General features: G+C 41.4%; 2 protein-coding genes across 7 annotated transcripts in view; one reads left to right on the top strand and one right to left on the bottom strand.

Annotated features, from left to right (window-relative positions):
- ARHGAP6 (Rho GTPase activating protein 6) overlaps positions 1-27254 on the bottom strand; it is a 446194-nt gene that overhangs the window by 120325 nt on the left and 298615 nt on the right. The gene's annotated exons all lie outside the window — the stretch shown is intronic.
- On the top strand, positions 201-4875 carry AMELX (amelogenin X-linked). 3 transcript variants are annotated; one of them, XM_006906040.2, is made up of 5 exons: positions 201-783; positions 2679-2726; positions 3949-3996; positions 4068-4112; positions 4365-4875. In XM_006906040.2, exons 1-5 carry the CDS (start codon positions 730-732, stop codon positions 4866-4868), a joined length of 699 nt encoding a protein of 232 aa, XP_006906102.1. In that variant the 5' UTR covers positions 201-729; the 3' UTR covers positions 4869-4875. The 3 variants fall into 3 exon arrangements, with proteins under 3 accessions (XP_006906102.1, XP_024896796.1, XP_024896804.1); XM_025041028.1 differs by lacking the exon at positions 3949-3996; XM_025041036.1 differs by lacking the exons at positions 2679-2726; positions 3949-3996.

Raw genomic sequence — 27254 nt, 5'->3', positions numbered from 1 at the left:
TTTTAAGCATATGTCATTCGAAATTCACGGAATAATCATAGAATGTTAGCACCATCCTCTCTCCCGTCTATTCAACCACACCCTCTGCTCTACATCTGGAGCTCAGAGATGTCATCTGAAGGTCTTATGGGAAGTCTTTACTGGTGGGAATATCTGGAACTAAAATCCACTCCTTCCTTACTATATTTTGACAAATTCACGTCTTTCTTCAGATGATCGATCTCTGTTTTTAACGGTAGCAATGCTCAGGCGGACTGTACCAAAAAACAAAAACAAAAACAAACAAAACATTTCTGTGTCTCCTGTTTCTAAAACTATCAAATACTGTGCACTTGGATGATCTCCGCAACTTTCAGAGCCAACTCTATTCTTTTAATCATTAATTATAAGCTACGCTTAGCGTCTGTGATTCTACAAGCCGTATGGGTACAGGGAAATGACATGACAAATCATATGATGAGAGATCATTCACGTCCTTAACAGCTTGTTTAGCTCTCAATCTAAATGAAAAGCATCTCTATCACTACTGTGATTCCAGAAACAATGAAATAGGTAGGCTCAGAACTGAGAGCCAGGTATGGGTAAAGTAACCTCACAAAGAATAGTCCCACCCTTTCTGCTAGCACTAGACTAACATGGATTCTGTGAGTTTTATGGAGCATTCGTAATGTTCAATTTTGAGAAGAGATAAGAAAAGTGTGTGTTGACATATTTCAGGGCCATCAAGAAATGGGGACCTGGATTTTGTTTGCCTGCCTCCTGGGAGCAGCCTTCGCTATGCCCGTGAGTAAAACATCCCCTGTATAAGTCAATGTCCAATTTCACAAGCTCGGAAATAAAAAGCGGCCCCGCAGCTGGTAAACTTTAGGGTTTAAAACAGTATGAGCACTTTTGGGTTTAAAAAACACTTTGAAGAGCGTGTTATTTAAAAAATAGATTCTCAGATGCCTCTGCCCAAGTTTCTGATTCAGTACAGACGGGGTGGGGCCCAGGACTCTGCATTTTGACAAACACCGCAAGAGATTCTATCGAAACAACTAGCTTGTAAATATCATTGCCCATCTGTAGGTGGTGGAACCTTTTGGAAGGGATCCTTGAAAAGCCTCCAGAGAAAGTGCTAACTTAGCCTTAGGCAAATACTACCAAGATGCCAGTTTCCTCTAAAACCCAGTTTCTTACAAGTACCCAAATCTCCTCCTGCTTTCCAAGCTGCGCTGCTGTTATCTCTCAGACAGCACGAGTTCTGTGTTAGGGTTCCCTTCCTGAGTCCTCTGCCCGTTCTCAGAGGCCCCAACCTTCGGGTGCACCCGCTAAGCACATGACTTCCCTGCCTGCGCCCACTGCGCGCGGATAGATTTCACACTCAGACGTGCCAAGCACCAGGGAGCGCGACTCATTCTCTCCAGACACAGAGCTTAGAGCACACGCAGGCAAAGCAGGATCCACTTGCTTTTCAGTGGCGTGAAGAGCAGTTGATACAACCAGAAGCCAGCCAAGCTTGCGTATCTGCCTCCTGTCTTCCTCTCTCGCCCACAAGACCAAGGGTCTGTGCTCTGCTTTCCTGACACCCTGCATCATGGCGATTCCTAATACCCCGAGGGGCCTCCGCATTACAAATTCAGCCCTTTGCCCACTGCTCAGTTCAACGCCCCTACTCTCTGAGGGCTTCCATCAGGAAGGTATAGAAAAGCAGTTACTTGATTAAAATAATTCGCACTCAGGTGAGAGAATGAACCTTCTCCTAAAATACCAGCATTTTCAAAGAATAGAGCCTTTAAAAGCTCAGTGTCCGAGAGAGGTGTTCTGCACGATTCTCTCCTGTCCCCCCTCCGGGACCAACCAGAGCTCCACATCGCAGGCATCATCAGTTCCTTGGCCTCCACTTTTGACAGGACAGACAGTCCTGGTTTAGATAATTATTCAGGTTGCTTTTATTTTGAACTTCTAAATGTTTCTGCCATAACACAGTGACAGAGTAATAAAAAGAACTAGCCTAAGCTTCCTAAATCAACTCTCATTTTCCAACAGGATAGATACCGTTTCCACTTCACCTCACCCATCTGGTTCTCATATTCACCAATAATTCACACGTAGTTGTTTCTTTGGTTGTTGCCGATGTGTTATTTACTTTGCATGCCAATTACGAGCAATCTCTTTGCTAGTTAAGCACTTCTCCACCTCCTCATCTATAAGGGAAGGATGGCCAGACCATTCTCTTCTTGTTGGTATTTTGTAATTGTGTAAGAGAAACGTATCTCTCTTCCCAACATGGAGTGAGAAGTAAAAATTTTTACTTCTCCAAGAAGTAAAAATGGTAGGTGGGACACAGCAGGATTCACTGACAACACGGATGGAGGGGTGTCGTCTCAAGATCACTGGAGAATACATGTGTGCTGGTTCCTGCTTCCAGGTCTCCCACCATGAGACTGAGACCTCCAGGAAAATCTTTTAGTTGGTCTGGACCCCTTTAAAATAAGAGAGCTCCTCTCCTACACAGCGTACATGTTCAAGCTAAAAGTAGACCCCAAATATATTCGGCACTATATAGAGTTTTAAAAAGTAGTTTCAGTCTCTCTAATGTGAACAATTGCATATTGACAATCTCTTCCTCTCTCTCTCTCCCTCTTCTCTCTCTCTCTCTCTTTCTTTTTCTTCTCCTTTCCTCCTCCCTATAAAAGCTACCACCTCATCCTGGGCACCCTGGTTATATCAACTTCAGCTATGAGGTAATTTTTCTCTTTACTAATTTTAACCATTGTTTGAGTTAACAATGCCCCGAGCTCTGTAAAGAATAGTGTTGACTCTTCATTCGAGATGTTTCTCAGTCCCGCTTTTTCAGTTCCCACTACTGGCTTCCTCGTTTAAGCCCTGATGAGTCACCTCAAGCCTGCACTGCCCCAGCACACCCCTGCCTCTCTGACTCAGTTTCTCCTCCTCATACGGGTATAAAGTTATCCATCAGAAACAAGCAGTCAGGGGGTGGGGCATGGTAGGGTAGAAGGCGAACTCTGACTGACCAGGTTTATTCTATCCTAGCCCATAAAATGTGGGCAATCAGGGAAGATGTGACTTCAGATCCTTTCGAGCTAGAAAACTCCTGATTCTAAGAAGTTCACTCTATGTGCCTCCCTCATTTGTGTTTACTGAAAGACTAGTGACCAAGGGGTCTATGTGACATTCTGCAGAGCAATGGAAAGCATACTCCCTATGTCACCTGGGGCAAATCATTTTCTCTCTCTGGAACTTTGGTTTCTTTATCTGCGGAAGGGAAATAATCATAACGCCCACACTTCAAAATATTGTCTGGAGAACAAAACAGTTAAGCAATAGAAAAGGTGTTTCATCAAGTATAACTTAGCGAGGTTCATAATTGTTTGTTGTATCGATATCAAATCTACAGTACTGTATGACGCAGTCTCTCGACCTGCAGTGACCCAAGCGTTTACCGTACAGAAAGGGATGAAACTCTTACATCTCTCATAGGTTCAGATGACAAGCTGTGAGTCTGTTCACTCGTAAAAGCTGAGGAAAAATGTTAATGACAATTTGAGGCAAGATTTTCTGTGAAACCTTAAAAGGTTGACCTATGTGACCAGAAAACCTGTGTTTCTAGCGTGCGAGACAGTGTTTCTGCCTCTTTTATGTTCCCATTGTGACATCGCATCAAAATAGAATATGATTAATGTTAAGTCACATTAATTGTTTTGTTTTGTTCTTGCAAAGAAGAGCGGGAGCTGTGGAATTAAACGGAATTACTACTTTTGTGCCTCAGCCAAGCTCACAAACCTCTTTAACTCTCCATGACCTCGTTCGTCTGTGAAAGCGAAGGTGGTGATACTTGCCTCAGAGCGTGTGAGAAAACGAGAAAAATGTGTGTGAGGGATGTCATGTAGTGCCTAACACATCGAAATCACCTGACAAATATTGACCTTATTCTTTCTTCTGTAGAACTTCTATTTTCAGGCTATGAATATTGGCAGGACTGCATTATTGAATGTCTATTTCGCATTATTCTATGTCTATAACTAAATGAAAATAAATGCATTCTAATGTCTCTTTCTCTCAAGGTGCTTACTCCCATTAAGTGGTACCAGAACATGATAAGGCAACCGGTATGTAGCTCTTCTGTTCTTTATTCCCTTAAAATATTAAGCATGCATTTCAATTCCCTTTTCAGTGAAATCACATATCTATGCCACATACTGATACTGACGGGAAATCTAGTTTGTGTAAGATCCTATCTGTGTACACGGTTAGAAATGAATAAATACTCATATCGCCATAATGACAAAGAAAACATTGCTACTTCTCCAGTCGGAAGTCAATGGAGCCGATGGTAAACCTGACTCTTTGTTTCTCACCAGTACCCTTCCTATGGTTACGAACCCATGGGTGGATGGCTGCACCACCAAATCATTCCCGTGCTGTCCCAGCAGAATCCCCCGAATCACGCCCTACAGCCTCATCACCACATCCCCATGGTGCCAGCTCAGCAGCCCGTGGCCCCCCAGCAACCAATGATGCCAGTTCCCGGCCAACACTCCATGACTCCAACCCAACACCACCAGCCAAACCTCCTTCCGCCCGCCCAGCAGCCCTTCCAGCCCCAGCCCGTCCAGCCGCAACCTCACCAGCCCATCCAGCCCATCCAGCCCATCCAGCCCATCCAGCCCATGCAGCCCATGCAGCCCATGCAGCCCATCCAGCCCCAGCCACCCGTGCACCCCATCCAGCCCCTGCCGCCTCAGCCACCTCTGCCTCCGCTGTTCCCCATGCAGCCCCTGCCCCCCATGCTTCCTGACCTGCCTCTGGAAGCTTGGCCAGCAACAGACAAGACCAAGCGGGAGGAAGTGGTGAGTATATCTTGAAGGCACTATGACACCTAAGAAAATGATAAAGCAAAATTGGCCCCCAGAGTTCTAAGTTCTCAAACGATCCAGGGTCTACAGGCCACTGACTCTATTAGTTCCAACATGTGCTGTCATTTTATATTAGAAACGAGTTTATCTACGTGGCTTAGTAATTAAGGCCATAGTTTTTATGGTGAGTTTACATTCTACGATAATTTTTAATTCTACTAGAAGATCTATTACTGAAGCCCGTTAATCTTAAGGTCAACAGTATAAAGGAATATCTGTCCTCCTTATCTTTCAAGTGTTTGACTGGCAAGTCTAGGCTAGATTTGCACTGAAGATTTAAAAAAGGATAATTTTTGAGAGTGAGGGGATGCAAATATTTGAACAGGCTACAAAAGGTAGGTGGGCAATCTCTTTAAAGACCTCAGAGAAGATTCCCTGTCTCTAGTGGTTTTTAATCTAACTTGGAGGAAGCTAAACTAGACAGACCGTCATATTCCTTTTCAGTGCTGCGATTCTATAGAGTAAGCTTTTAGCATGAAGTTTTCCCGATAAAGCACAAGATCTTTCCATTACAGAAAGCTCTTCCAAATGAGTGGGAAATAGCTAATAAAATAAATGCCCCTTATCCATATCCATAAACACTTACTTCTGCGTATATGAGATTTTGTAATTCTACTGTATGTATCTAAATGTAATTTCAAGTTATAAATGCTATTGATTTTCGACTAAGAAGTACGGAGGGGCAAGGTGCAAATGACTTGGGTGGGGAGCCAGGACACCCGGACTCCAGTTCTGGCTCTGCTCTCAAAGAGGAGACAATATTGTCCAAGTTACTTCAAATCTATGGGTGTTTTCCCTTCTTTAAAATGAGAGAAAATGACTAAATCAGATAATTTTCAAGCCTCTGTCCAAGTACAAATACCATAGTTTCCTGATAAAAAAAATGATCACATATGCCATATATTGATTCACAATCATGGCGACTATGGAACAGAATCTTTGAAAACTGATTGTCTCTCAAATAATCCGATACCTATAGCTGATTATTCTAGCCTAAAGTATATATTCCTTCTTTGTACGGAAAATACACGTATTTATCTCTTTATTGATAAATAAGGCCATGAACTTCGTAATGTGTTCACAACTTGCCAGAGTTCTTTATGAAAAGGTAGCTTCGAACAGGTAGTCTGAACTTTCTCAAACTCCTGTGTAAAATCAGAGTATAAATATCGATCGTGTCTTAGAGTTGTTTTATGGAAAATAAAGTGATGAGCTCAGAGCCTGGTGTCCAGGAAGTACTCAAAAAAAGGAAGCCATTGTTATTTTACTATCAATGAATAGTTTTAAGTGTCTTGAAGGCAGGGGCCTCCATCCTGGACACTTCATTTCTAATGACAATGAGATAATAAATAAATTGTGAAAATTATAAACTTAAATGGTGTACATTGTTTTAGCAAAACTGAAGCCATATGCGTTACTATAAATTGCATTAAGAATATTTGTATATTATTTTAATTGTTCCTTTTCTTATTTTTTCAGGATTAAAAGAGCAGAAAATAAAGAGAACTGTAGTAGAAACTTCAGGTGCTTTCAGAATGACACAATGATTTGTGCCTACCATCACTTCACTTAGTAGATTCTGTAACTAAAAATAAGTACCATTAGCAAACAATAAAATGTTTTAAAAATCATTCATGTCTTTGTGTTGAATTAAATTTAAAATTTCACATCACTTGAGAGAATCTATTATAAATGACTCTTGAATGAGGTAGGACTGCTCATTTATACCTACAAGTTGTCTGTTCTTCAGGCGAATGAGTGTTATATTTCTTTTTAGAGAAATTTTAAACGTGCTCTCAAATCTTTTAAAAAACAGAAGTTTATACATTAGTTATAATAGTTGATAAAGTGAAAAATTATAAACATGTACAGTCACTGAGCCTGAACTAAATGAAGGGAAGTTTATGTGAAGAATTCTTTACATTGAAAAAGATAAGCTCTTGAGAAATGTTTATGTCGCAAAACAAATTAAGACCTGGAACACTGGCTTTATATGTGATACCACTATAATGAACAAAATCTGGTCTTTTGATCTTATTCTACTGAAAAAGTTTTTTTTTTTTAATGAAATTATGTGATAAGTATAATAATGTACTGAATTTTAAATTACTAAGGTAATTAGTTTTCCTAAGAAGACTCTTATTAAATGGAGCTTCCAATTGAGAATCACGATGATTTTATATATAATCATTTCTTTCACTTCAGAATCTTTAAGATGATAAATTCTATGGTATAGTCTTCAAAATGTTAACAGATGTATAAATGGACTCAAGACAAGTTTTCTTTCCCACTTATATTTATATTTTTTCCTCCTACACCCACAAAGAACTGTAAACAGTCTTTTTAGGGTTTATATTACACAGCACCCACAGTAACTTTATTCCGGCATTTTTATGATTGAGGCCCCTTAATCATTTTCTGGAATTAATAGACATAACTTTACCGGACGCGGCGCGGGGCGAGGGGGGGATGTGTGTGTGTGCGTGTGTCAATATTCAAGTAAATAACTTGATTTTAAAGAGTTTAGATTCAATAAGAAAGTAAGACAAGTTTCAATCGATCGGCATGGGCAAATTCTCATCAATTTAGTAAATATTTATTAATCATCCTCTAGTGTAAGGCACTATTCCATGTCCTGGCCAAAACAGTAAGTCCTCATCCTTAAGGAATCTAGAATCTACCGAAGGAGTAAAATGAGCTCTTAGATAACAAGAGAAGGCCTAAGAGTAGTAACGCTACGACAGAAGCATAGTCCCAATTCTCTGGTGAATATGGCAGACGTCATTAGCCAGCTGGCTGTCCAGCATCTTCCCTCAGCACTCATTCCTTGTTGACAGAACTGAAATTAACTCGGCATCCGGTCTCCCACGAGCTCAAGGAAAATGAGCCCCCTTCTGTCTTCCAGAGAATGAATGTCACTCCTCCATGCCAATCACGGCATCAGTTACCATAACAGACCATATCCACACCAAATATGGCAGCTATTCTCCTTGCCAGTGATTGGTTTAGGGATGGGTTGTGGTGGAACCTGAATGATGAATGAGTTCGAAAGGGAAGTCCGCTGGGAGAGGAAGAGTTTCTGGAGAAAAAGATTACCCTTTAATTAAATATACATATACTTACACAGGTGCATGTGCACGCGCGCGTGCGCACATGCGCGCGCACACACACACACACACACACACACACGCCAGGAAAATGTGCTGTTCTGTCTTTAGATCTATTTGTTTGATGTGCTGCCTGGAGCTGTGTGTGCCATCTTGTGACCAGGAGTGGCAAATGGAAAGATGGAAAGCTCCTAAGTCCTTGGTGGTATCATTGAGCCCCTGAATCCGGTACCATCTACCTCTAGATGGAAGACACACACTATTCATTTCTCTGTTAGTTTTTTTTTTTTTCCATTGTGGGTCATAACTGATTAGTGGATAATGACATTATTAGGACACCCATCATTTATATCATGCCAGCAAACTGTCTCTTTCAATGATGTAAAGCTTCTATGACCAGGACTATGGAGAATTATTTCATTAATGACATTCTTGGGAGGGGGATCTAATAAATGGAGATAGAAATATATACCCCCGTGTATTCTCAAAAATATATGCTCCCTCACACACTTTGCCTTCCACTGCTCATGAAAATATTGCCATTACAGTTGTTCACACTGAGAAACATCTTGAGGATGTAAGCGATGATGCTATTTGGAGACTGTGCGTGATATCGGAAAGAACACAAATTTTGGACTCAGACTGGAGTTGCTTTCAATTTTTATGATATAAGAGGAATCTCTATTTGGGAAAGTCACTGACAAAATAATTCTCCTTTTATAATAATTCAAATTTTATACACACACACACACACACACACACAGAGACATATATATTCAAATCACATGTTGAATTACAGGGAAAAAGCCAGGCTGTGGACTCTGAAGACTACTCACTATGAAATGAGATGCACTGCACAAGATAATTTTAACAAGGAACTAAAACTTGTGTATTAAATGTCCAAACACGTGTTTGAATGTAATCATTCTCATGGCGGTGTTCTATAACTGACATTCTTCTACCACGTTAAACATTATATATTAACCAGAACCTAGTGTCTTCTGGATGGCCCAGATGGAGACTTATGAACACCATCAGTGAGGTGCATCGCCTTGAAAATTCAGAGGTAATAAGGCTCTCATGCTCATTTTAAATTGCCCCATACTGCTCTCTCGTGCTAACTGCTCCTTTCCGCTCTTGACTATCATTTCTTTCCTGTTGTTGTTGTTCATGTATACTAACATCTTCTAATATGTAGCTTATTTTGCATATATATTCTTTCTAATAAAATAAAGTACATTGGTCTTGGGACTGTTGTTCTGGAAGTTCTACAGTCACTTTGAGAGTATCTTATTTCCTTACTCCCTAGCTATGGCAGATGGCCACAGCTGACAAAATTTTGACATATACATGTCACCACATAGTATGACATAGCTGATGTCAATCGAACGAAACAGAGCGTTTCTAACTCATTAAAACTCAGTCAACGGCCCAAATGTTACGTGTATTTAAATCAAATATGGAAGAAAATCAATAGATACTAATGACCAAGACTCAAAGTCTAGCCTGAAATAAATAGCAACAGTGATCACAAATGCATTAATAAAAAATTCTTAAATCAATAACAAGGCAAAAAGATTATTTACAAAGCTATGTTGTCTTTGAAATGAAGCTAAAGAGACAGATGCAGTTAAGTAAACCACCTGAAGGAATCTCTCATCTCACTATAAGAGCTCCCGTGTCACTAATAAATTTGAAATCTTCTCCGTTCTCATTCACTCTTGGTTAGTGAGGGCTTTAGTATGCATCATTTTTCCAGGATACAAATACACTTCTAAGAATTGCCCTCAGAGAGTCATCAAAATGCATGGAAAGATGTGGAAAGATTCTGTTGACCATAGCATTACCTAAACGGGTGTGAAACTGAACCTCACTTAAATTTTCCTATATCTATCTGAAGACATACTGTGATAAAAACTATGCGTTAGAAGAAAATTTAGTAGTGGAAAATTGTGACAAACTAAAATTTAAGATCAGGACTGTGTATCATTGGAGAATATATCATGACATGTAAATAACTGAAACACACATAAATGTGCAGAGAAAAAAAAACTAGGAAGAAGAAGATGTAGCTGTTTGCATGAAGATACAACTGTTGTACAGTAAATATAAGTTACTTCCATAATAAGAAACAAATTTAATTTTTAAAAAGTTTGTTCGCCCTTTCTTCTGTGTCAATCCAGACGGACCTCCTTCCTTCATTTCCTTTTGATGTGAGCTTTGGATCTTGGTGGGTCCCCTTCAGATAAATTTCAAGTAGAAATCGGTTCATATATACTTCATTTTTCAGAGGAATATTTTGACCAAAGACGGGCAAAGGAAAAGGAGAAAGTGGCTTTAGCAGAAACAAAGATGAATAATACAATCCAAAGACAAAGAAGAGATAAGCATGATAAAGCGAAGGAAGAAGAATTAGAAACAATGCAGATAAAATAAATACAGTAAAATAGAAAGTAAAACAAAAAAGAAATGACCATCAAGGCAGCTCCAGCTAAAGTTCTCTCAAAGGTTAACTGGTTTCAAAGAGCCGGCAGGTCAAAGGTAAAACACAATGACTAATCTCCTAACCCCTTAAAGAGCTGGGGGCTTGCAATGACTTTTCACATTAAATGGGTTCTCTTTTGCTTTAAATAATGCCTGAACTATCGCTGATTCGAAACTCATCAACTGTCTAATTTTATTTGGGGGCCGCTACTGGCTATAATGTACTTTTTTCTCTGCTATGCTTAATTACATCAGGTCTGAATCACTGAAGAGCTCAACCTCAATCAATAACAGCTCCAATTAACTAGTAAATGCTCACGATTCACTTATTAAAAGGGCAAAGGGACATGCAGTCTATCAAAGTAATTTCCAGGCTGCTTTTTCCTAACCACCTAACTCGATAGCACGCACTGAGGGTGGAGACTCAAAGGGTCACCTGGCAGTAATCTTCCCTTTGTCAGACACAGTAATAGTTGCCACGTTTTCCAAATTGAAATTCAGATATTCAGGGTGATAATACAATGGAATATTTAAAATCGGAGACATACACTAACCGGTCATTATACTTCACTCAAACTGTTCAGCAAGTATCCCCACGTGGCTATTCAAACTTAAAAGAATTAAAAAGCAATACAATTTAAAATTCAGTTCCCCGCTCACATTCAACACACCTTAAGTGCTAACGGGTCCCTTAGGCTGGCGGCGACCACCGGACAGCACAGATACCGAACACGTCCATGGCCACCAAGGGCTGAGAGATGGTGCTGCTCTACACACTACTTCCTGAGGTAGAAGAACAATCCCTACTAATTCGAAGATTTTTAAATGAAGGATGAAACAAAAACAGATTTGCTGGTTAAAACTGAACATCTCAGTTATCCCTAAGAAGCCGTTTCCCAAGCATTCCAGGAAGCAAATCTCAGATGGGGATTTTCTGAGAACTGTCAAAGTGCCCTTCTCTTCCTCGAGTTGAATCACGCACAGTGAAATGGTTTTCCCTCTAGTTTTCTTTAAAAACAGATGAATCTGGAGTTCAACTAAATGAATTTTCTGCTGGTAAGAGAAATTGTTTTGGTTCTGAAGGAATGGCTGTTTGTTTTTAGACCTCTACCAACCACATCCTTACTGGAGGTAGAGGCTGCGCTGCCCTTGACCTAGGGTTTCACTGGGAACAGGCAGAAGTCTAAGCTGACAGAAAGGTTAAAATAAGAAACAAACCTGAACTTTTGTCCGTCCCTGAGGGTGACTGACTGCCTGTAAACATCAGAAAATATTTACATTCTTTTCATTGTGTGGTTCAAACCAACAGCACAACATAAGACAAATGAGTACGCACGCGCGCACACACACACACACACACACGCACGCACGTGTGCTTCACTGAATTCACCTGTAGTTAAAGGATCTATCTGGAGACATATGCCATTTGAGTAACTTGAACTTTTAAATAAACCTTCTCTCCATTCAAATCATTTAGAAACTACATGGTTATCATATCAATGATCATCACCGCGAAACATGACACTTCTTCCAATATGAAATTCTATCAAGAGAAAAAGGTCAAGTTGCTCATTTTATGTACAAGCAATCTCCAGTTGATCACCTCCTCTCCCAACGCCACGCAAAATAAAAACATTGATTTTTCCCATAAATCTGAAGTCTGCCCCTTAGTAGGAAACGCTTGCTGAAAATACCAAGATTGAGTTTAAAGTGGAGACTTAAAAAAATATAAAATAGCCAACAATGGTATTAATAAAAAAAAAAAAAATTCCAAAGAGATCTAACTGTGAATGGTTGAACATGAGAATCACAAGAGAAAAATGATTTCAAACGATTTCCCACATTTCCAGAACATAGTGGCCTCTAGTTGTGTTCCACGCTGCTTTAATAAAATACTCATCAGCCTATGTTTGCTGTGAAATTCTTGTTAATTGGAGCTTTTATTTTTTGTTTTGTGATTTGGCTAATAATTCCTTTTGCTCTCATTTGGTCTAGAGCCTTATCAGCAAGGGTCATTGGCTGACATTGAGTTATTCGAAAATATTTCCACGCTGGCCTCATCTGAAACACCTCACTCTTCTAGAAGATAAACAATACTTGAGGAATAAGATTGGGCTGAGAATGGTGAGGAGTGAAGAGGTTGAGGAGAGAAGAAAGAAATGGTCAGTCGGGTCCCAAAACATTTGCCTTGATAAATCACGCCTGAATCATCTATCAAAAAAAAAAAAATCAATAAAGCCCTCTTACTAATAACATTCCCTGTGATGAACAAAAATATCTCAGGGGCCAGCACTTTTTTCTATTAATCAAAAAAATGTTTAACAATGTTAAATATCTTCAGATATTTATCTTCAGAATAGCCAAATCTTGTTTTCTTCTCCAAAGAATTTTCCATGCTTCCGATTTGTCTATGTAATGTGGGGGCTCTGGGGTCAGTTAAGTGTCCACGCAAGGACATAGATGGCTTCCCCGTGTGGCGGTGGCATGTGCAGGTTCTGCGACTAGACTGGTTCACAATCACCTTTGCTTATCTGCTGTGTTAACTTAGATAAGTTTCTTAGCCTCTCTATTCCTCAGTCTCCTCATCTATAAAATGTACTAAATATCCAACTCTGAGTCCTTTCTTGTCAATGAGCCCCAAATTCGATAAATGTTGCCTACGGTTCTTATATGCAGAACACAAGGCTTCTCCTGGCTCTGCAGATGCTCAGAGGGAACCCTACACAGTTGGAAGCAAGGTTGGCGTAGAATTTGGATATAACCTGGTTTTCCACACCAAAGGTTTTCCATACCAAAGGTTTTCTACGCCAAAGGCCTCAAAGTTGAACGCATTTCTCATTTATCAATATGGCATCTCTGACATCTAGCCACCCGAACACCTCCCTTACCGACTGCTACCTTGCTTGATCCCTGCCTTCTCCTGTCCGACGTCCCAGAGGCTATTCTTTGCCACCCCAAGGTCACCCTAAGGATAATACGAGAGTAAATCCATGAGTGTCAAGGGCCGCACAAGGCTCATCGAAGGCCAGCATGTTAGAACCCCTCCTCCTGAATGACTACCTTTCATCTTCTTTGTAAGGTCTGGTCCCCATTTGCTGTGGCTTCCAACTCTGACCCTTCCCTTCTTGCTGTGGCATTTGTCACATCTTGACTAAAATTCCACGTTAGGGATTTCTTTACCAAACTGTTTTTCTCTAGAGCAGTGGTTCTCAACCGGGGCAGCTATGCCCCCTTGGGGACATTTGGCAATGTCTTCAGTCACAGTGTGGGGGTGTGACTGGGGACTGGAGTGGTACCTACTGGCATCTGGTGGGGAGAGAACAAAGACACTGCTAAATCATCCCACGATGCCCAAGACAGAGCCCACAACAAAGAAAGATACAGAGAAACCACTCTAGAAAACAATGCCGACACCGAATCCGGCTGCGTGGTCAGAATTTGACCTATAGAAAGAATGAGATTGTGAACAAATGTAAACGTCTGTGCATGTTTTTAAAACATGATTAAGAAAGAAAATCCAAGAGCTCAAATCTTAAAGGGGGTAAACTTGATACAGGACCTCATACAAACGGGCTGCTCGCCCCTTGCACCAACTGCATCAGCAAAACCTAAACAGCTTGGGGAGTGGCCAGTGTTCAAGAAGATTCGCAAGATGAAGAGATGGCTGCCCCAGGATCAAGTCAGCTGAATTCTCTAAATCAAAACCGTCCTTCAGAAATTATAGTTATTCGCTTCTTCAGAAGTTACTTAAAAGTGAGAGTGTTATTTGTTTCTGGAGAGGTTACTTAAAAGTGATTTTGTTACCTGAGTAATAAAGAGGAGAAAAATAACTGGGCCATTAGTCATTAGTGTAACTACTGAATTAGAGCTCATTTAGTTTGTCTTGGAAACGTCCTATTTTGAGATTCCTTTGAATTTTGCAGGATAATGAGAGATAAGTAGTTTTGTCCATAGAGTGGGCAGGGATTTAAGATTAATTCTCATGATCTTCAGAACCATCAGTCTCCGAAAGTATTATTTAATGAATAATCATAAGGTTTGGGTTACAAAATGACCGAAAATTCTCTGACAGCCATGAGGAATATAAAGCAGTGTGCTATGAGGATAGCACAGACTCAGGATATGAAACATTCTATCTGTCCGAATATCAAACCCAAGCCACTCCTCCAAGTGTGATTAGCATCGGCACATGCCTCCTTGTCTGGAGACCTTCTCTCACTGGTCTACCTAGGCCAGAGTGCTCAGGCCTAAAGGTCTCCCAAAATATGTCGGACGTGCCTCCATTTCAAACACCCACTTGTTGCTCCTTTGGTGTTCCCACTGGCTGGCAAGCTCCTTGAGGCAGATTTAGAAAAATACCTGGAAACTAGTCGCTGTGCTTCATATCTGCTTATGGAACCATCGTTAGCATCAAAAGCCACCGTACTGTAATACAAAAGTAATGATGATGATCAAATGTTTACTGGGCTGTTATTATATTCCAGGCATGTTCTAAGCCCGTGACATATATTACCTCATTTAATTCTCACGATCTGATGGAGGAAAAGTTGTCTCTATCCGCAACTCACAGATGGGGAGCTGTCTACACTTTAAACTTGAAAAAGAAATGAGGCGCTTCTCAAAACACACACACACGCCCTGTCCTGTTTCTCACGCGTGCCATGTGAAAGGTAAACTAATTCGTCATCGGCCTCTAGGATCCTAACGGAACACCTGTATCTATATCCAAGGGCAAATATGAATTTAACTTGATCCAAGTCATGAAGCTTGTCACCTGCTGTCATTTAATGTTTCTCACTCATTTGAATTTCCGAGGCTGTGCTAAGGAGCTAATGGTCAAAAACAAAGAAACAAACAAATAAAAAACTCAAGAACCGCAGCCCAATAATGCCTCTGCACTTGTGATAAACCACCAGGGACGGGGGGCAAGTGTGACCACGGCAGGGCAGCATTGCCATGGCTACCAGGAGAAACCCATGTGGACCACTCCCGGGTGAGAACCTGAGCGGAACGGCCCTCATTTCTTCCTTAATTCCAAACTATGGACTGAAAACTCAACCCAAGTCCAGTCCTCACAGGACCTGCAAGGTGCTCTCTTCCTCTCACTGATTCAGTCAGAGACAGCTACAGCGGAAACTAACGACGTCTCGTGAGAAAAGCCAGGCGTTGGCCCTCCAATACCCTCCTTCCCAGACAGCCCACTGAATGCATATTCAACACGTATGGAAAGGCCATTTCAAGTGACGTTATAAAGTTCACTAGAATGACCGGAATCGGAAGGCTGTTGATATATTCCTAGCATGAGACTGAATCAGAACTAACTGGCTGGCATACTCTCTCTACCTGGCATTTGATGTCTGGATTAAAACACATGAAAAAGTTCAAATATCTCAATAGCTTCTGGCATCGAAGCTTCTACAAATGCTAGCTCCCAAGGCAGCGGCCCGCACTGGCTCCTGCCACTGGCCGTGCACAGCTGCGTGCAACGACAAACTCAGGCTCACGAGGTTTACGAAATCCCATTTTCGCCCCGTGATGTCACGTGAACTTGGGCTCAGCCTGGGTTCCACAATGATTTCTTCTGAATTTGAAAAAAGGCACAACAGAGTAACTTCGAAATTTCAAAAGTATTTCTTTTGAAAGACAGTCGTAGATCTCTAAAGTCCTTATTGAACCTCGCTAAAATGTGCATTCCTACGAGCAGGATTTCCGAAGACAGTTGGAAAATAAAGGCGGATTTACTGCCTTTGGGGCTCATTTTTCCACAGGTAGAAAAAAAAATGTTCGCGATGACAACTAATAGGTATTCGGGAACGGGCTGTCACCGTGACCTAAGCTGATTTATTTTCTAGCTGCTATTCCTGTAAGTCATCAGAATCACAATGCTAAGTCTTTGCCCTCCTTCGAAATGGAATCATTCAACAGATTGTAAACGATGGTGATTTCGGAGCAATAAATTTGCTCCAAAAGCAACTTTTTTTTTATCCAGCAAATTAAATAATTAATATATATTTAAGTTACTTTATACATGTAGCGGCATGTACACATGACAGAGAGAGGAAGAAATTTGCAAGTGAATTGAAGTAGCCCGGGCACATAGTTTAAGGTCACATATCGCCAATCTGTAGGAAAGCTTCTGATTCCACCTTCTGGCTGTTAAAAAAAAACATTCGCCAAACCAACTAATGTTTAATATGATACTGTCTCTTCTTTTACGAAAGATTCAAAAACACTTTTACTCATAGCTACGTAAAACCAGCCGGTACCTAAGCTCTGTGAGCACTGGTAATATTCTAAATTAATAATAGGAAATGATGGACTTTGAGGTTCTTTCTGTGAAATCATAAAAAATTGGAATCGTAAAAATATAAGATTTGTACCTGAGGCCGCAAGCAGCAAAACCAAGGCTTTCTGTTTTTCCAAACCAACCATCTGTCTTTACCGCACGGAGTAGCCACAAGGGAACAGTCTAGCCACATTTTGTGGTTTCACATCAGTGCCCACATTGCTTGTAGATGTCATAGAATCTTGACCCTTCATCATATTAAGGGGAAGGGCAACATTTGTCCTTGTCCCAAATGTCTATCATGACATAGTCCCCAGTGATCCAGACCCAAAGAGAGACTAAAAAGCAATGATATTTAGTCTCAGTTCTGTCATGGAGTAGGCAGGTGACCCTGCCGTAACCTGATCAACTCTCACGCTCTCAGTTTTTTTAATCTGTCACAGAAAAATATTCTACTAAGAGGCCACTAAGACCTATGCAACAGGAACATTATAAGCCAGTATGCATCAGTCAAGTCAAATTACATCGATTTTAAAATACTTAGAAAACAGCCAAAAGGAAAGGTGCAGAAGAAATGGTGAGCCCTTTCAGAGATTTGATCTAAACTTTCGATAAAAATATGAGTGTCTTGGCAAGGCTATGCAACATTCCAGTCAGCCTGGCTCGAAGGCTCTGAACCTTCTCCTAAAGCAACAGGCAGAGACTTCTTAAGTGTCATTTGAACCATCTGAACTTTGAAGTTGAAAGAGATAAGTGCTGGAACAAGCGGACTGAATGCCACCAGAGCTTTTACTTCTCTTATTCCGGCCTGTTCGCGTCCACCTTCCCCGGATGCTGCTCCAGGATTATTATGCACCGAAGGCTTTCACATCCTACCGGCTTGGGTCCTGCCCTGTCTCAAGCGGGAGACACAAAACGCAGAGCCTGAGATGCACGCGCCGTATCTTCTTACCTCTCCAGGGTCCTTACACCTCAGCAGTAGCAGCAGCTCCAGGCAGAACTGACCGCCCATCCTCCCCACGCGGAGCCCCCGTCCAGTGTGGGAACGGAGGAGGCTGGACACAAGGACACTGCTCAAAGAGCTAGAGGAGGCGGGCGGGCAGGCTCCCCAGCTGGAATGCGCTGCTAGAGGCCACGGGAGGGAGAAGTCCCAGGGTCGCTGTGGTCCTCTGAGTCAGACACCCTGGGGAGCTCTTAGCTCCAAAAGGCCTCCCCCGGCACACAAGGCTAAGAGGCACCAGCACTGAACCAGGGGGAAAAATCTGAAAGTTACCACGTTGAGGGAAACGGTTGCCTAGACGTGTGCCAGTCTACAGTAAATGGTAGACATGCGATGTGAACTGGAAGGAAGAAATCATTCGAGCGAAATGCCAACTCACATATCTGGTAAGGGATTTGTATTCGGAATACATAAAGAACTCGTACGAGTCAATAGAAAGAAGACAAATAACCCGATTTAAAAATAGGCAAAGACTCCGAATAGATGTTGCACTGAAGAAAATATTCAAAGGCCAATCAGCACGTGAAAAGATGCTCGACGTCATTAGCCATCAGGAAAACGCAAATTGAAACGACAGTGAGATATCACATCGCCCCCACTAGGATGGCTAAAATGAACTGTTGGCCAGGAGGTGGAGAAACTAGAATCCTCATACTTTGTTGGTGAGAATGTAAAATGCTTTGGAAAAACAGTTTGGCAGCTTCTTAAAATGTTAAACATAGAATTCCCATATGACCTAAGATAACTGAAAATATATGTCCACACAAAAAGTTGTACATAAAATTGTTCACAGCAGCATTATTCGTAATGGCCAAAAAGGAGAAGCAATCCAAATGTCCATCAACTGACGGATAAACGAAACGTAACATATCCATATAGTGGTATTAGTCAGTATCAAAAGGAGCAAAGTACTGACACGTGCTATAACGTGGATGCACCTTGAAAACCTGATGCTGAGTGAAAGCAGCCAGATGCAAAAGACCACCTATTGTATGATTCCACTGATGTGAAAAGTTCAGGATGGGCAAATCCATAGAGTCAGAAAGTGGAATCGTGATTGCCAGGGGCTGGAAGGCCTGGGCGCAGTATGACTAAGGGGTATAGGGTTTCTTTTTGGGGTGATGAAACTGTTTTAACACCGATCTTGGTGATGGTTGCACAACCCTGTGAATATACCATGAAATTATATACTTTATACGAGTGAACTGTAAGGTATGTGAATCGTATCGCAATGAAGCTGTTACATTAAAAAATGAAATGCTTATTCGCTCGCCACAGCCCTTCCCCAATTACAATGGGCCCTTCCGAGGTCACCGTTAGTCCTGCAGACTCAGCTACTCGGCTTGGCGGGGGCCACAGTGACAGAGGGCTTCCGTCCAGTGTGGAGATGGCCCCGGCCAACCAGGACCCTTCTCAGCTTCCTTTCTAGACCACCGGTGATAAGAATTCTGCTTCGGCTTCAGGGTTTAGCCCCACTCCTGATTCCCGCATTCCTGAGTGGTGACTCTCCTCCCAGCATGCCCATGGTTCCCATGTCAGACCCACAGTTGTATCCCACGTGACCAATGTCTCCAAATAGATTACATGTGACGTTAGCATAATGGGCCCTCACAGCTCAGTGACGTCTCACGGCTGAAATTCAGGAGTTAATTGTTACCCTTCACCTTGGTCTAATGTTTGCTGAGCAGTTTTAAAGTAAGGGTATTACTTTTAGGAGCATTTTCACGATGATAAGTAAAAGTAAAGTTAGCAGGTGATGCCAACGAAGTAAGCAATTCAATGAAGAGAATGCGACAGTGGTCATTGGGTTAAAAAAAAAATCGGTATTCTTACATAATTTTACCATCCACTAAGAAAACTATACCTGAGTTGCTGACACAATTTAATCATTAATATTCATCATTATTATTGTTTGTTTCCACAGTCTTCAATCTTTCCAAACTCTGGGCACAAAGCACCAACACCCACGAACATTATTTTCTTAACGATAACTAGTTCCATCCTGTCCCATGCTCGGGATTTTGCTGGGATCGGTGTATTCTGCTATTTGGACTAAAGTCTTAAGAGAAAGGCTTGCTAATTTCCCCCGTTAGCTACAATGCACAGTGTCTGAAATGTGTCACATTTTGGACCAACGTGTAAATTTTTTCTATTCTGGATTTGTCTTAAAATTTTTCAGCATTTAAAAATACTTAAAATGACTCTTTTTTAAAGTTGGTACCATTGTCCTCGGAAGGCTGTCAGCATAACTATGAGAGAGTAGGCTTTCCCATTTGAGGATAAGCAAGACAGCAAATGAATGTTCCCAGGGACTCCGCCTGTGTTCATTCTGTGCTGGAATGTCCACACAGGCTTTTTCTCAAACACACTTGAGCGCTGTGGGTAATAGATGTCAAATCATAAAACTCAGAGGCACACGCTATGTTACTTTTTAAGGGAAAAAAGTGGGAGGAAATCAAAGGGTTTAACAATTTTATTCACTGGCTTACATTCAGCGACTGTGAAAATTTGGCCACTGCTCAGGTTTGTAAATTTCTATGGAAACTGAACTGTTTGGCAAGCTCAATCAAAAATGAGTCTGATAAAAAAAAATGTTTCATGCTTTCTCAAGACCTTCTGCCACCAACTGTGTGGGACTGGAAAAACTGTTCAAATGTCAATTTAAGTGTCAATTTAAACACTGTAAATAAATGATTTTCTATATTCACATGAATTAATAAAATTCTGTTGATTTGAGACCATAACTGGAAGTAAACTCTCTTTGAGGTTTTTTTTTTTTTTTCAGTATTCCAAGGACTGTTTAATGTCTTTTGAAGCTCACGGTTCTTTTTATTTATTTTATTTATTATTACTTTTTAATTACAGTTGACATTCAGCATTATATTAGTCTCAGGTGTACAGCATAGCGGTTAGACATCCATATAATTTACGAAGTGATCCCAGAACATGAAGTTCAGATTAGGCTAGTTGAGTTCAGTAGAGTTCTGTTTTAGAGTCAGAAATGTTAATTCAATATATTACAATATAGAGTGTAAAATTAACATTTTACACTAAGAAGAATCGACTGCAAATTCGATTGGCATGAAGGTTGTTAAGAGGCAGGTCTTGAACTCAAAAAATAAAGGATTGGGCCAAAAGAAATAAAATGTTATTGTAACAGCCCAAATCATTATATAAAAGAACACTGTGGTGAGTTCCGATGCAAAGTTCATGACTTGTGAATATTATCTCCAAACCAGTCATCTCTGAGTTTTATAGAGTTGGCTATCCAACCGCCTTCCTGACCCTTCCATCTGGTATCTCGGGGTCATCTCAAACTTCACTTATCCAGTCCTGAACTCTTGACTTTCCCTCCTGGCAAATGTCTTTGTACTTAAGCCTCCTACATCTTAAGAGGTGTTTCTAAAGCCTTTATCTCAGTGCCTGGCATGCAGACCTGCTCGATAAATGTTAATGATGATGATGTTGATGATAACTGATGATGAAGAAGATGATGATTTTCATGCACTCAATCAACTGAGCCAGAAACCAGATAGTTTTTCTTTATTCTTCTCTTCGCCTCATGTTTCTCATTTAATCCATTCCCAGGTTCTGTCAATTCTGCCCCCAAAATAAATCAGGATTCTGACCCCTCCTTCCCAACTTCGCTTTTATCACCCCACCTCCAGCCTCCGTCATAGTTCTCCTGAACAAATTTAACAGCCTTCTAATAACCTAATCACGTCCACTCTTGCCCTTGGCCACTTAACCGTCCCTGGGGGAAACCAGAATGATCTTCTCAAACACCTATCTTGATTAGTAAGATGTATATCATGCTTGGCGTGTATTTATTAAATATGCTAAACAACCTTACGAAGTAGGTACTGTTATTCCATTTTACAGGTAGGGAATGGAGCAGAGAGATTGGAACATATCTGAGATCACTCTGCCTCTAAGAGGCAAAGCCAAAACCCATACTCGAGCAATCCAGCTCCACGGCTGAGTGTTCAACCGCTACACAAAGTACCACACCATGCCCAAGCTTAAACGAATAACAAGCAGGCAAAGACTGTCAATTCGCTTCCACTGTGGCTGGAATAAAATCCATCTGCGTAGGACTTTCCCTGTGCCAAGCCGTCTGGGTCTGCTTCCTCAGCCTCCCCTCTCATGCTTCTCTCCTTCCTCCTGTTCTCCTGACACTCGTGGACGAGGCGAGCTGGGTCCTCCATAGGGGTTTCTGCCCGTGCTGTTCCCGGTGCCTAAACTGCTCTTTCCAGGCATTTTCACATGGCTGGCTCCTCCTTTCTCCTCGAATCCCACTCCCTCCGCGACCTTCTCAGTCTGAAGTCAGTGTTCCCTGGCTTCTCCATCTCAACACCCTGCTGCTTTTCTTCTCAGTACTTATCTTGACTTGTAATTGCTTTCATATGCTTGTCCATTTGGCTACTGACTGTCTCTCCCACTGGTCTGGAAGCCTCACCAAGATAAATATTGTTTACGACTATATTTCTACTATCTAGCACCATGCCTTACACATAGTAGGTGCTGAGAACATTTGATAAATGGCTGGATGAAGACAAGACTACTTTGGTCACATGAAACGTCCACCTAGATCTTAGGTTCTCCAAGTGTGAGCGTAGGATCAGAGTCAGAATCACATGGCGATGCTTTTTATCAAAAGCACAGTCCCGGGACTCTGTGTTATTTTAAGCACTTACTCTGGAGACCTATCACCTAGTTTTCTAAAGAATTTTTGTAATTTTGATTTCGACATGATTTGGCAATGAGTAACTCTTAGGATTCTTGTTTAGCTGTGCTCTTTAATCATTGTGCATTTTCAGGACTACTTGCTAAGAGAGAGAAAATGTACATTCTAAACTGCTTTCACGTGTAATAAGATTGTTAAAAATACTCACCGATAATGAAATTGACACATGCTGTGTTTTTAGGTCTGAAGGTAAGTGTTTACATCGTCACCTCGGGAGCCAATCATTTCCTTTCAGCCTGCATACATTTGTGTGGGCTCCTGGAAAGCTTGTGCTTCCTGGGCCCTGTAATATGTATAATGGATGAAGTGGACCAGCTGGAGTCCCGAACCTACCGCAACAGGACTTCCGGGGCCCAGTAATCTGCATTTCAAGAAACTTTCCAAGAAATCCCATGGAAATACAATTCGAAAACGATATTTTCTTTTTAGCTAGACTTATGCATATTGTTTTAGAAAAATATACAACGGATATCCGGTGTTCACTCGTTAAACATGGTTTAATTCTGAGAAATCCAAGATAATGTTTCACATAAAGGGAAAATATCTATTATTAATTGATGTTAAGTTTACTAAGTGTCCGGGAATGCGGATTATCAATAACCTTTTTGGTAAAATAAATCATCTTTGATAACTATCTTTTGTTGGCCTGCATGAATACACGAGAAAGAAGGGACAGGCATGTCTCAGCTTGGACAAGAAGGACAAACCATTTAACCAGATGGAAAGATTAGCAAGGTAAGTGCCTTAGCCCATAACTTGACTATGTTTTAGGCTAGAAGTGCATAATGTTAAGAAAATTAAAATTAAAGGCAGAAAGAGGCTTCCTGGATTGCTTAAAAGACAAAAGCAGCTGTTTTTTCTCTTTTAAGGACAGATACCTAAGTTCCAGAACATAACAGAAGAGCTTAAGTTAAACAAAAAAATAAAACGACGATGAAACATCCAGCCATGTTTTTGACACCGAGTAAATAAATGCAGTAAGAAACCGTGTCCCCGTCCAAACAGCAAAGGGACGCTACGCCAAGGCTCTCGCCGAGGATGCTTTGACCCCTCCTCAATTCCATTTTCCCCTGTCCTCCTTGACATTTCCAGGGCATTCAGCATTAGGGACCGACAGATGCTGGAGATGGTTTCCTCCCTGGCCTGCTGTGACGTTCCTCTCTTCGCGTCCTCCTTCCCGGCTCAGACCCTTCCATTGTTCTTCACTCGGTAGAGACCTTTCAGCATGAGGTCCCGGGCTTTCCATGACCTGACCCCAACCCATTCCTCCAAAGCCTTCTTTCCAGCAAACTCAGCACTCCAGCTCCACAGAATCGCTCATCCTCATACTTTTTGGATGCCCTGTCATTGTTTTTGCTGTTTTCCTTCTCCACAGTTCTCTTTATCCCCTTATTTCATGGAAAATAACCCACCTTTATGACATCTCGCTTGTGTCACTGTGTACTAGGTTCCATCCCCTTCTGCCTGCTCCACATCATCCATCACTCCAGCCATTCTCTTACGCATCCTCTCAACTGGCTACGTCTCATCGGCATTAAAACATACTGCTATAACTTCCACCAGACAAAAGTTCTTGATCACACTTCCCTTTTTAGCCACCACCTCATTTCTCTCCTTTAAAAAAAAAACAAAACAACCCTTAAAGAAGTGTTTATATACCCTGCTTTCTGTTTCCTTTCCTTCCAGTCTTTCTTGAATCCACTTCAAGCAGCCTTCTGCTCCCGCCATCCATCAATGCTGCTCTTATAACGGCTACAGAAAACCTCTACACTGATAAATCCTCTGATAAGCCCTCAGTCTTCCCACCAGCAGGGTGCTACTGATAATTATGCATTACGTAGGATTGCAACTGGCAACCAGGCTAACTGTCATCTACTCATCAGAAGCATTGCAGCTACTTATCACAGCCCCACTGCCCCCTCCCTTTAAAACGGTTCTTCGGAAGGGTTTTCAGATGCCACGCCCTCCCAGGTGCCCTTCTGCCCCCTTGGCCACTGATTCTCAGTCTCCTGTTTCCTCCTCATCTCCCAGAGTGTAGCATAATATTGGAATTCGCCACGGCTCAGTCCCCAGACCGCCTTCATTTTTCATTAGCAATCGCTCCGTTGATGGTTTCAACAGATCTTACAGCTTTAAATGACCTCTATGCACTCTTAATTCTCTAATTGATTATCTCCAACAGGACCCTTTTTCCTTGAATTCTCTGAGTTCTTCAACTTTCTCCTAACCTACTCCTCTATGGTCTTCTCCATTTAAGTCAATGGCAGTGCCTCAGGCCAAAACCAGTGCCTCAGGCCAAAACCTGACTCTCTATCACCCTTGACTCCATATTGTACTCCAAGGCCAACCCGTTAGTAAATCCCATTGGCTCTACCTTTAAAACATGCCCCAATCCGACCTCTTAGCATTTCCACTGTTCTGCCCTGGTCCAAGCTCACAACATCTCTCACCTCGATTAATAATAAAATTGTTAAGGGGCTGAGCATAGAGACTGGTTCTGCCAAACCTTCCCCGAAATAGTCATTTCTTCTCACCGAAGAGAATTTTTCTTGAGAAAATCTTCAGATTGTTACTGAGTCACTTCCAGCCATATCTTTTTGTAGAAAGGTATAAACGCAGATAATCCAGAAAAAGAAACACAGGTGCAGACGAGCTCCTCCAAATCCCACAGTGACGACTTGAATTGCTATGGAGAGTGTTTATTCTTGAGCAGGTCACAGGATTCTTAATGATGCCTGAATTACCCTTTCTTGCTCATAAGAGAATAGTCCCATTACGGGATGTGCATTTATTGTTCATGTGGACTGTGTACAGAGCGGCCATTGCCATGCATTTGGGGACAGAGTAAGCTGACTTTGGTGATACTGGAACTCAGATAGAAAGCCATGAGTCTTCCTTACAGCCAGAGGCACGTGAGGTAAAGGTGGCTGGAAGTGTCCACAAAATGTTTCCTTTGACATAAGCAAGAGACAGAGGAAAAGGAAACCTTTTCTTCCTGTATGCCAGGGTTTCTCATTCTCAGCACTACTGACATTTTGGGTTGAATCATTCCGTTTTGGGGGCTGTCCCGTGCATTGTCAGATGCTCAGCAGCATCTCTGGTCTTTACTCACTAGATGCCAGTAGCATCTCTTCACTTGTGACAGCCAAAGACGTCTCCTGACACTGCCAGATGTCCCCGCGAGGGCGTGGGGACAACCGCAGGTTGGGAACCACTGGCCTAACCATTGTCAGATTTATCCTCCACCTGCCACAGTTTCTGTCAATGCTAGCTTAGGGATGCTTAGAGGAAGATAAAGTGAAGAGAATTGCAGGAAAAAAGGTCCAGAGACACTGGATGAAACCCACCATACTTGAGCCTCTAAAATCCCCAATTCTTTAAGCTTGTTTAAGTGGATTTTGCCGTTATTATCAGCCAGGGGCACTACAGTGACCTGGGGTCCGCCATGACAGTTCACAGGACATTGCTTTATTCCAGGGCATCCCACAGCTCAGAGTAACGGCCTACCCTCACATAGGGCAAGATTCTAGGGGCTTAGTTTTCCATGTAGGATGGAAACAAAATGGCTCACTTTTCCATTTGTTAATTGCTGCTTATCCACGCTTTTTACAGAATTGTAGAACTTTAGAGCAGGAAGGGGTTTTAAGGAAGGAGAATTAAGCTAAAACCAATGTCTGTGTTTATCTTCAAAGGAAGGTTTTCAAAAGAAGATTAAGCCGCGTGCCTCCAAATATCAGGAAAAGAACCATTATCCACTTCAAAACACTTCCTGAGCACGATAAGTCACCATACATCTTGCATAAAAAGCAAGGGGAGACATTTTCTTATGGCCACACTTAAATATTCTCTTCTCCCTAACTAGGAATTCTACGTGGTTTTAATGACCAAATCAATTATCTACTTACAGTGGACGCCCGTTTCTACAGGCTGAGTTGTCGCTTAATTTTACCATCCAGCAGTATATATTTTTTAATGTGAAAACCGACGAACGAACAGAACTGGAGTAATCGGTGGATTATTAAATTCAGGGCATAGTGGGGATGAGGAGAAGATAAAAATGAAAATCTATTTCTTTTATTACTTTTCTTGTTTCTATAAGTGCCCGTTTGTATTTTCTTTGCTTGGTGTATGAGCAGTGCAAGCTTATAATTTAAAAAATCAGAAATACGGACATAAGCGAAATGAATAAAGTTAAAATATTCTATTACGCAAGAATCAATCACTGATTAGTGAATATTCTTCCAAATATTTTTCTTACATAATGTATTTTAAAAGTCCCTTTAATCAGATATTTAAGTTGTTTCTAATCCATCCAATTGTAAGTGGTGCGTCATATGAATGGTTGGCTGAAAAGAAGTTATACATGCTCAAAAATAAAAATGTAAGGACAAAACACAAACACATAAAAATTCTGGAAAACGTACCAAGGCTTAGGATATTCTGTTATCATTCACGTGGGCATCCAATCACAGAAAGCGGCCCCCAAAGAAGGCAAAGAGGCGGTTAATAGCAAACAAGTTTCGCAGCGAAGGAAACTACCCAGGTGACAGACATGATAGGGCCGACACTATGTGGAGCCAATGGAGAAACAGTCAACGAATTAACTCCAAACATATCCTCTCAGTTTATAAGTCATACAGTCTGTTCTTAAAGTCTGTTCTTTTTCTTTTCTAGAAAAAGAACAGACTTTAGCCAATCATATAATTAGTAA

This window comes from Pteropus alecto, unplaced genomic scaffold, assembly GCF_000325575.1.
Source record: "Pteropus alecto unplaced genomic scaffold, ASM32557v1 scaffold511, whole genome shotgun sequence".
NCBI lineage: Eukaryota > Metazoa > Chordata > Mammalia > Chiroptera > Pteropodidae > Pteropus > Pteropus alecto.
The sequence above is the reverse complement of the archived record's forward strand: the minus strand, read 5'-3'. Positions and strand labels throughout refer to the sequence as shown.

Excerpts from the sequence above, each read along its gene's own strand:
- AMELX (XM_006906040.2), top strand. The coding sequence starts at position 730 with ATGGGGACCTGGATTTTGTTTGCCTGCCTCCTGGGAGCAGCCTTCGCT. Across the intron at positions 2,727-3,948 it reads ATATCAACTTCAGCTATGAG|AACTTCTATTTTCAGGCTAT; the intron begins GTAATTTTTCTC and ends TTTCTTCTGTAG. Across the intron at positions 4,113-4,364 it reads AGAACATGATAAGGCAACCG|TACCCTTCCTATGGTTACGA; the intron begins GTATGTAGCTCT and ends GTTTCTCACCAG.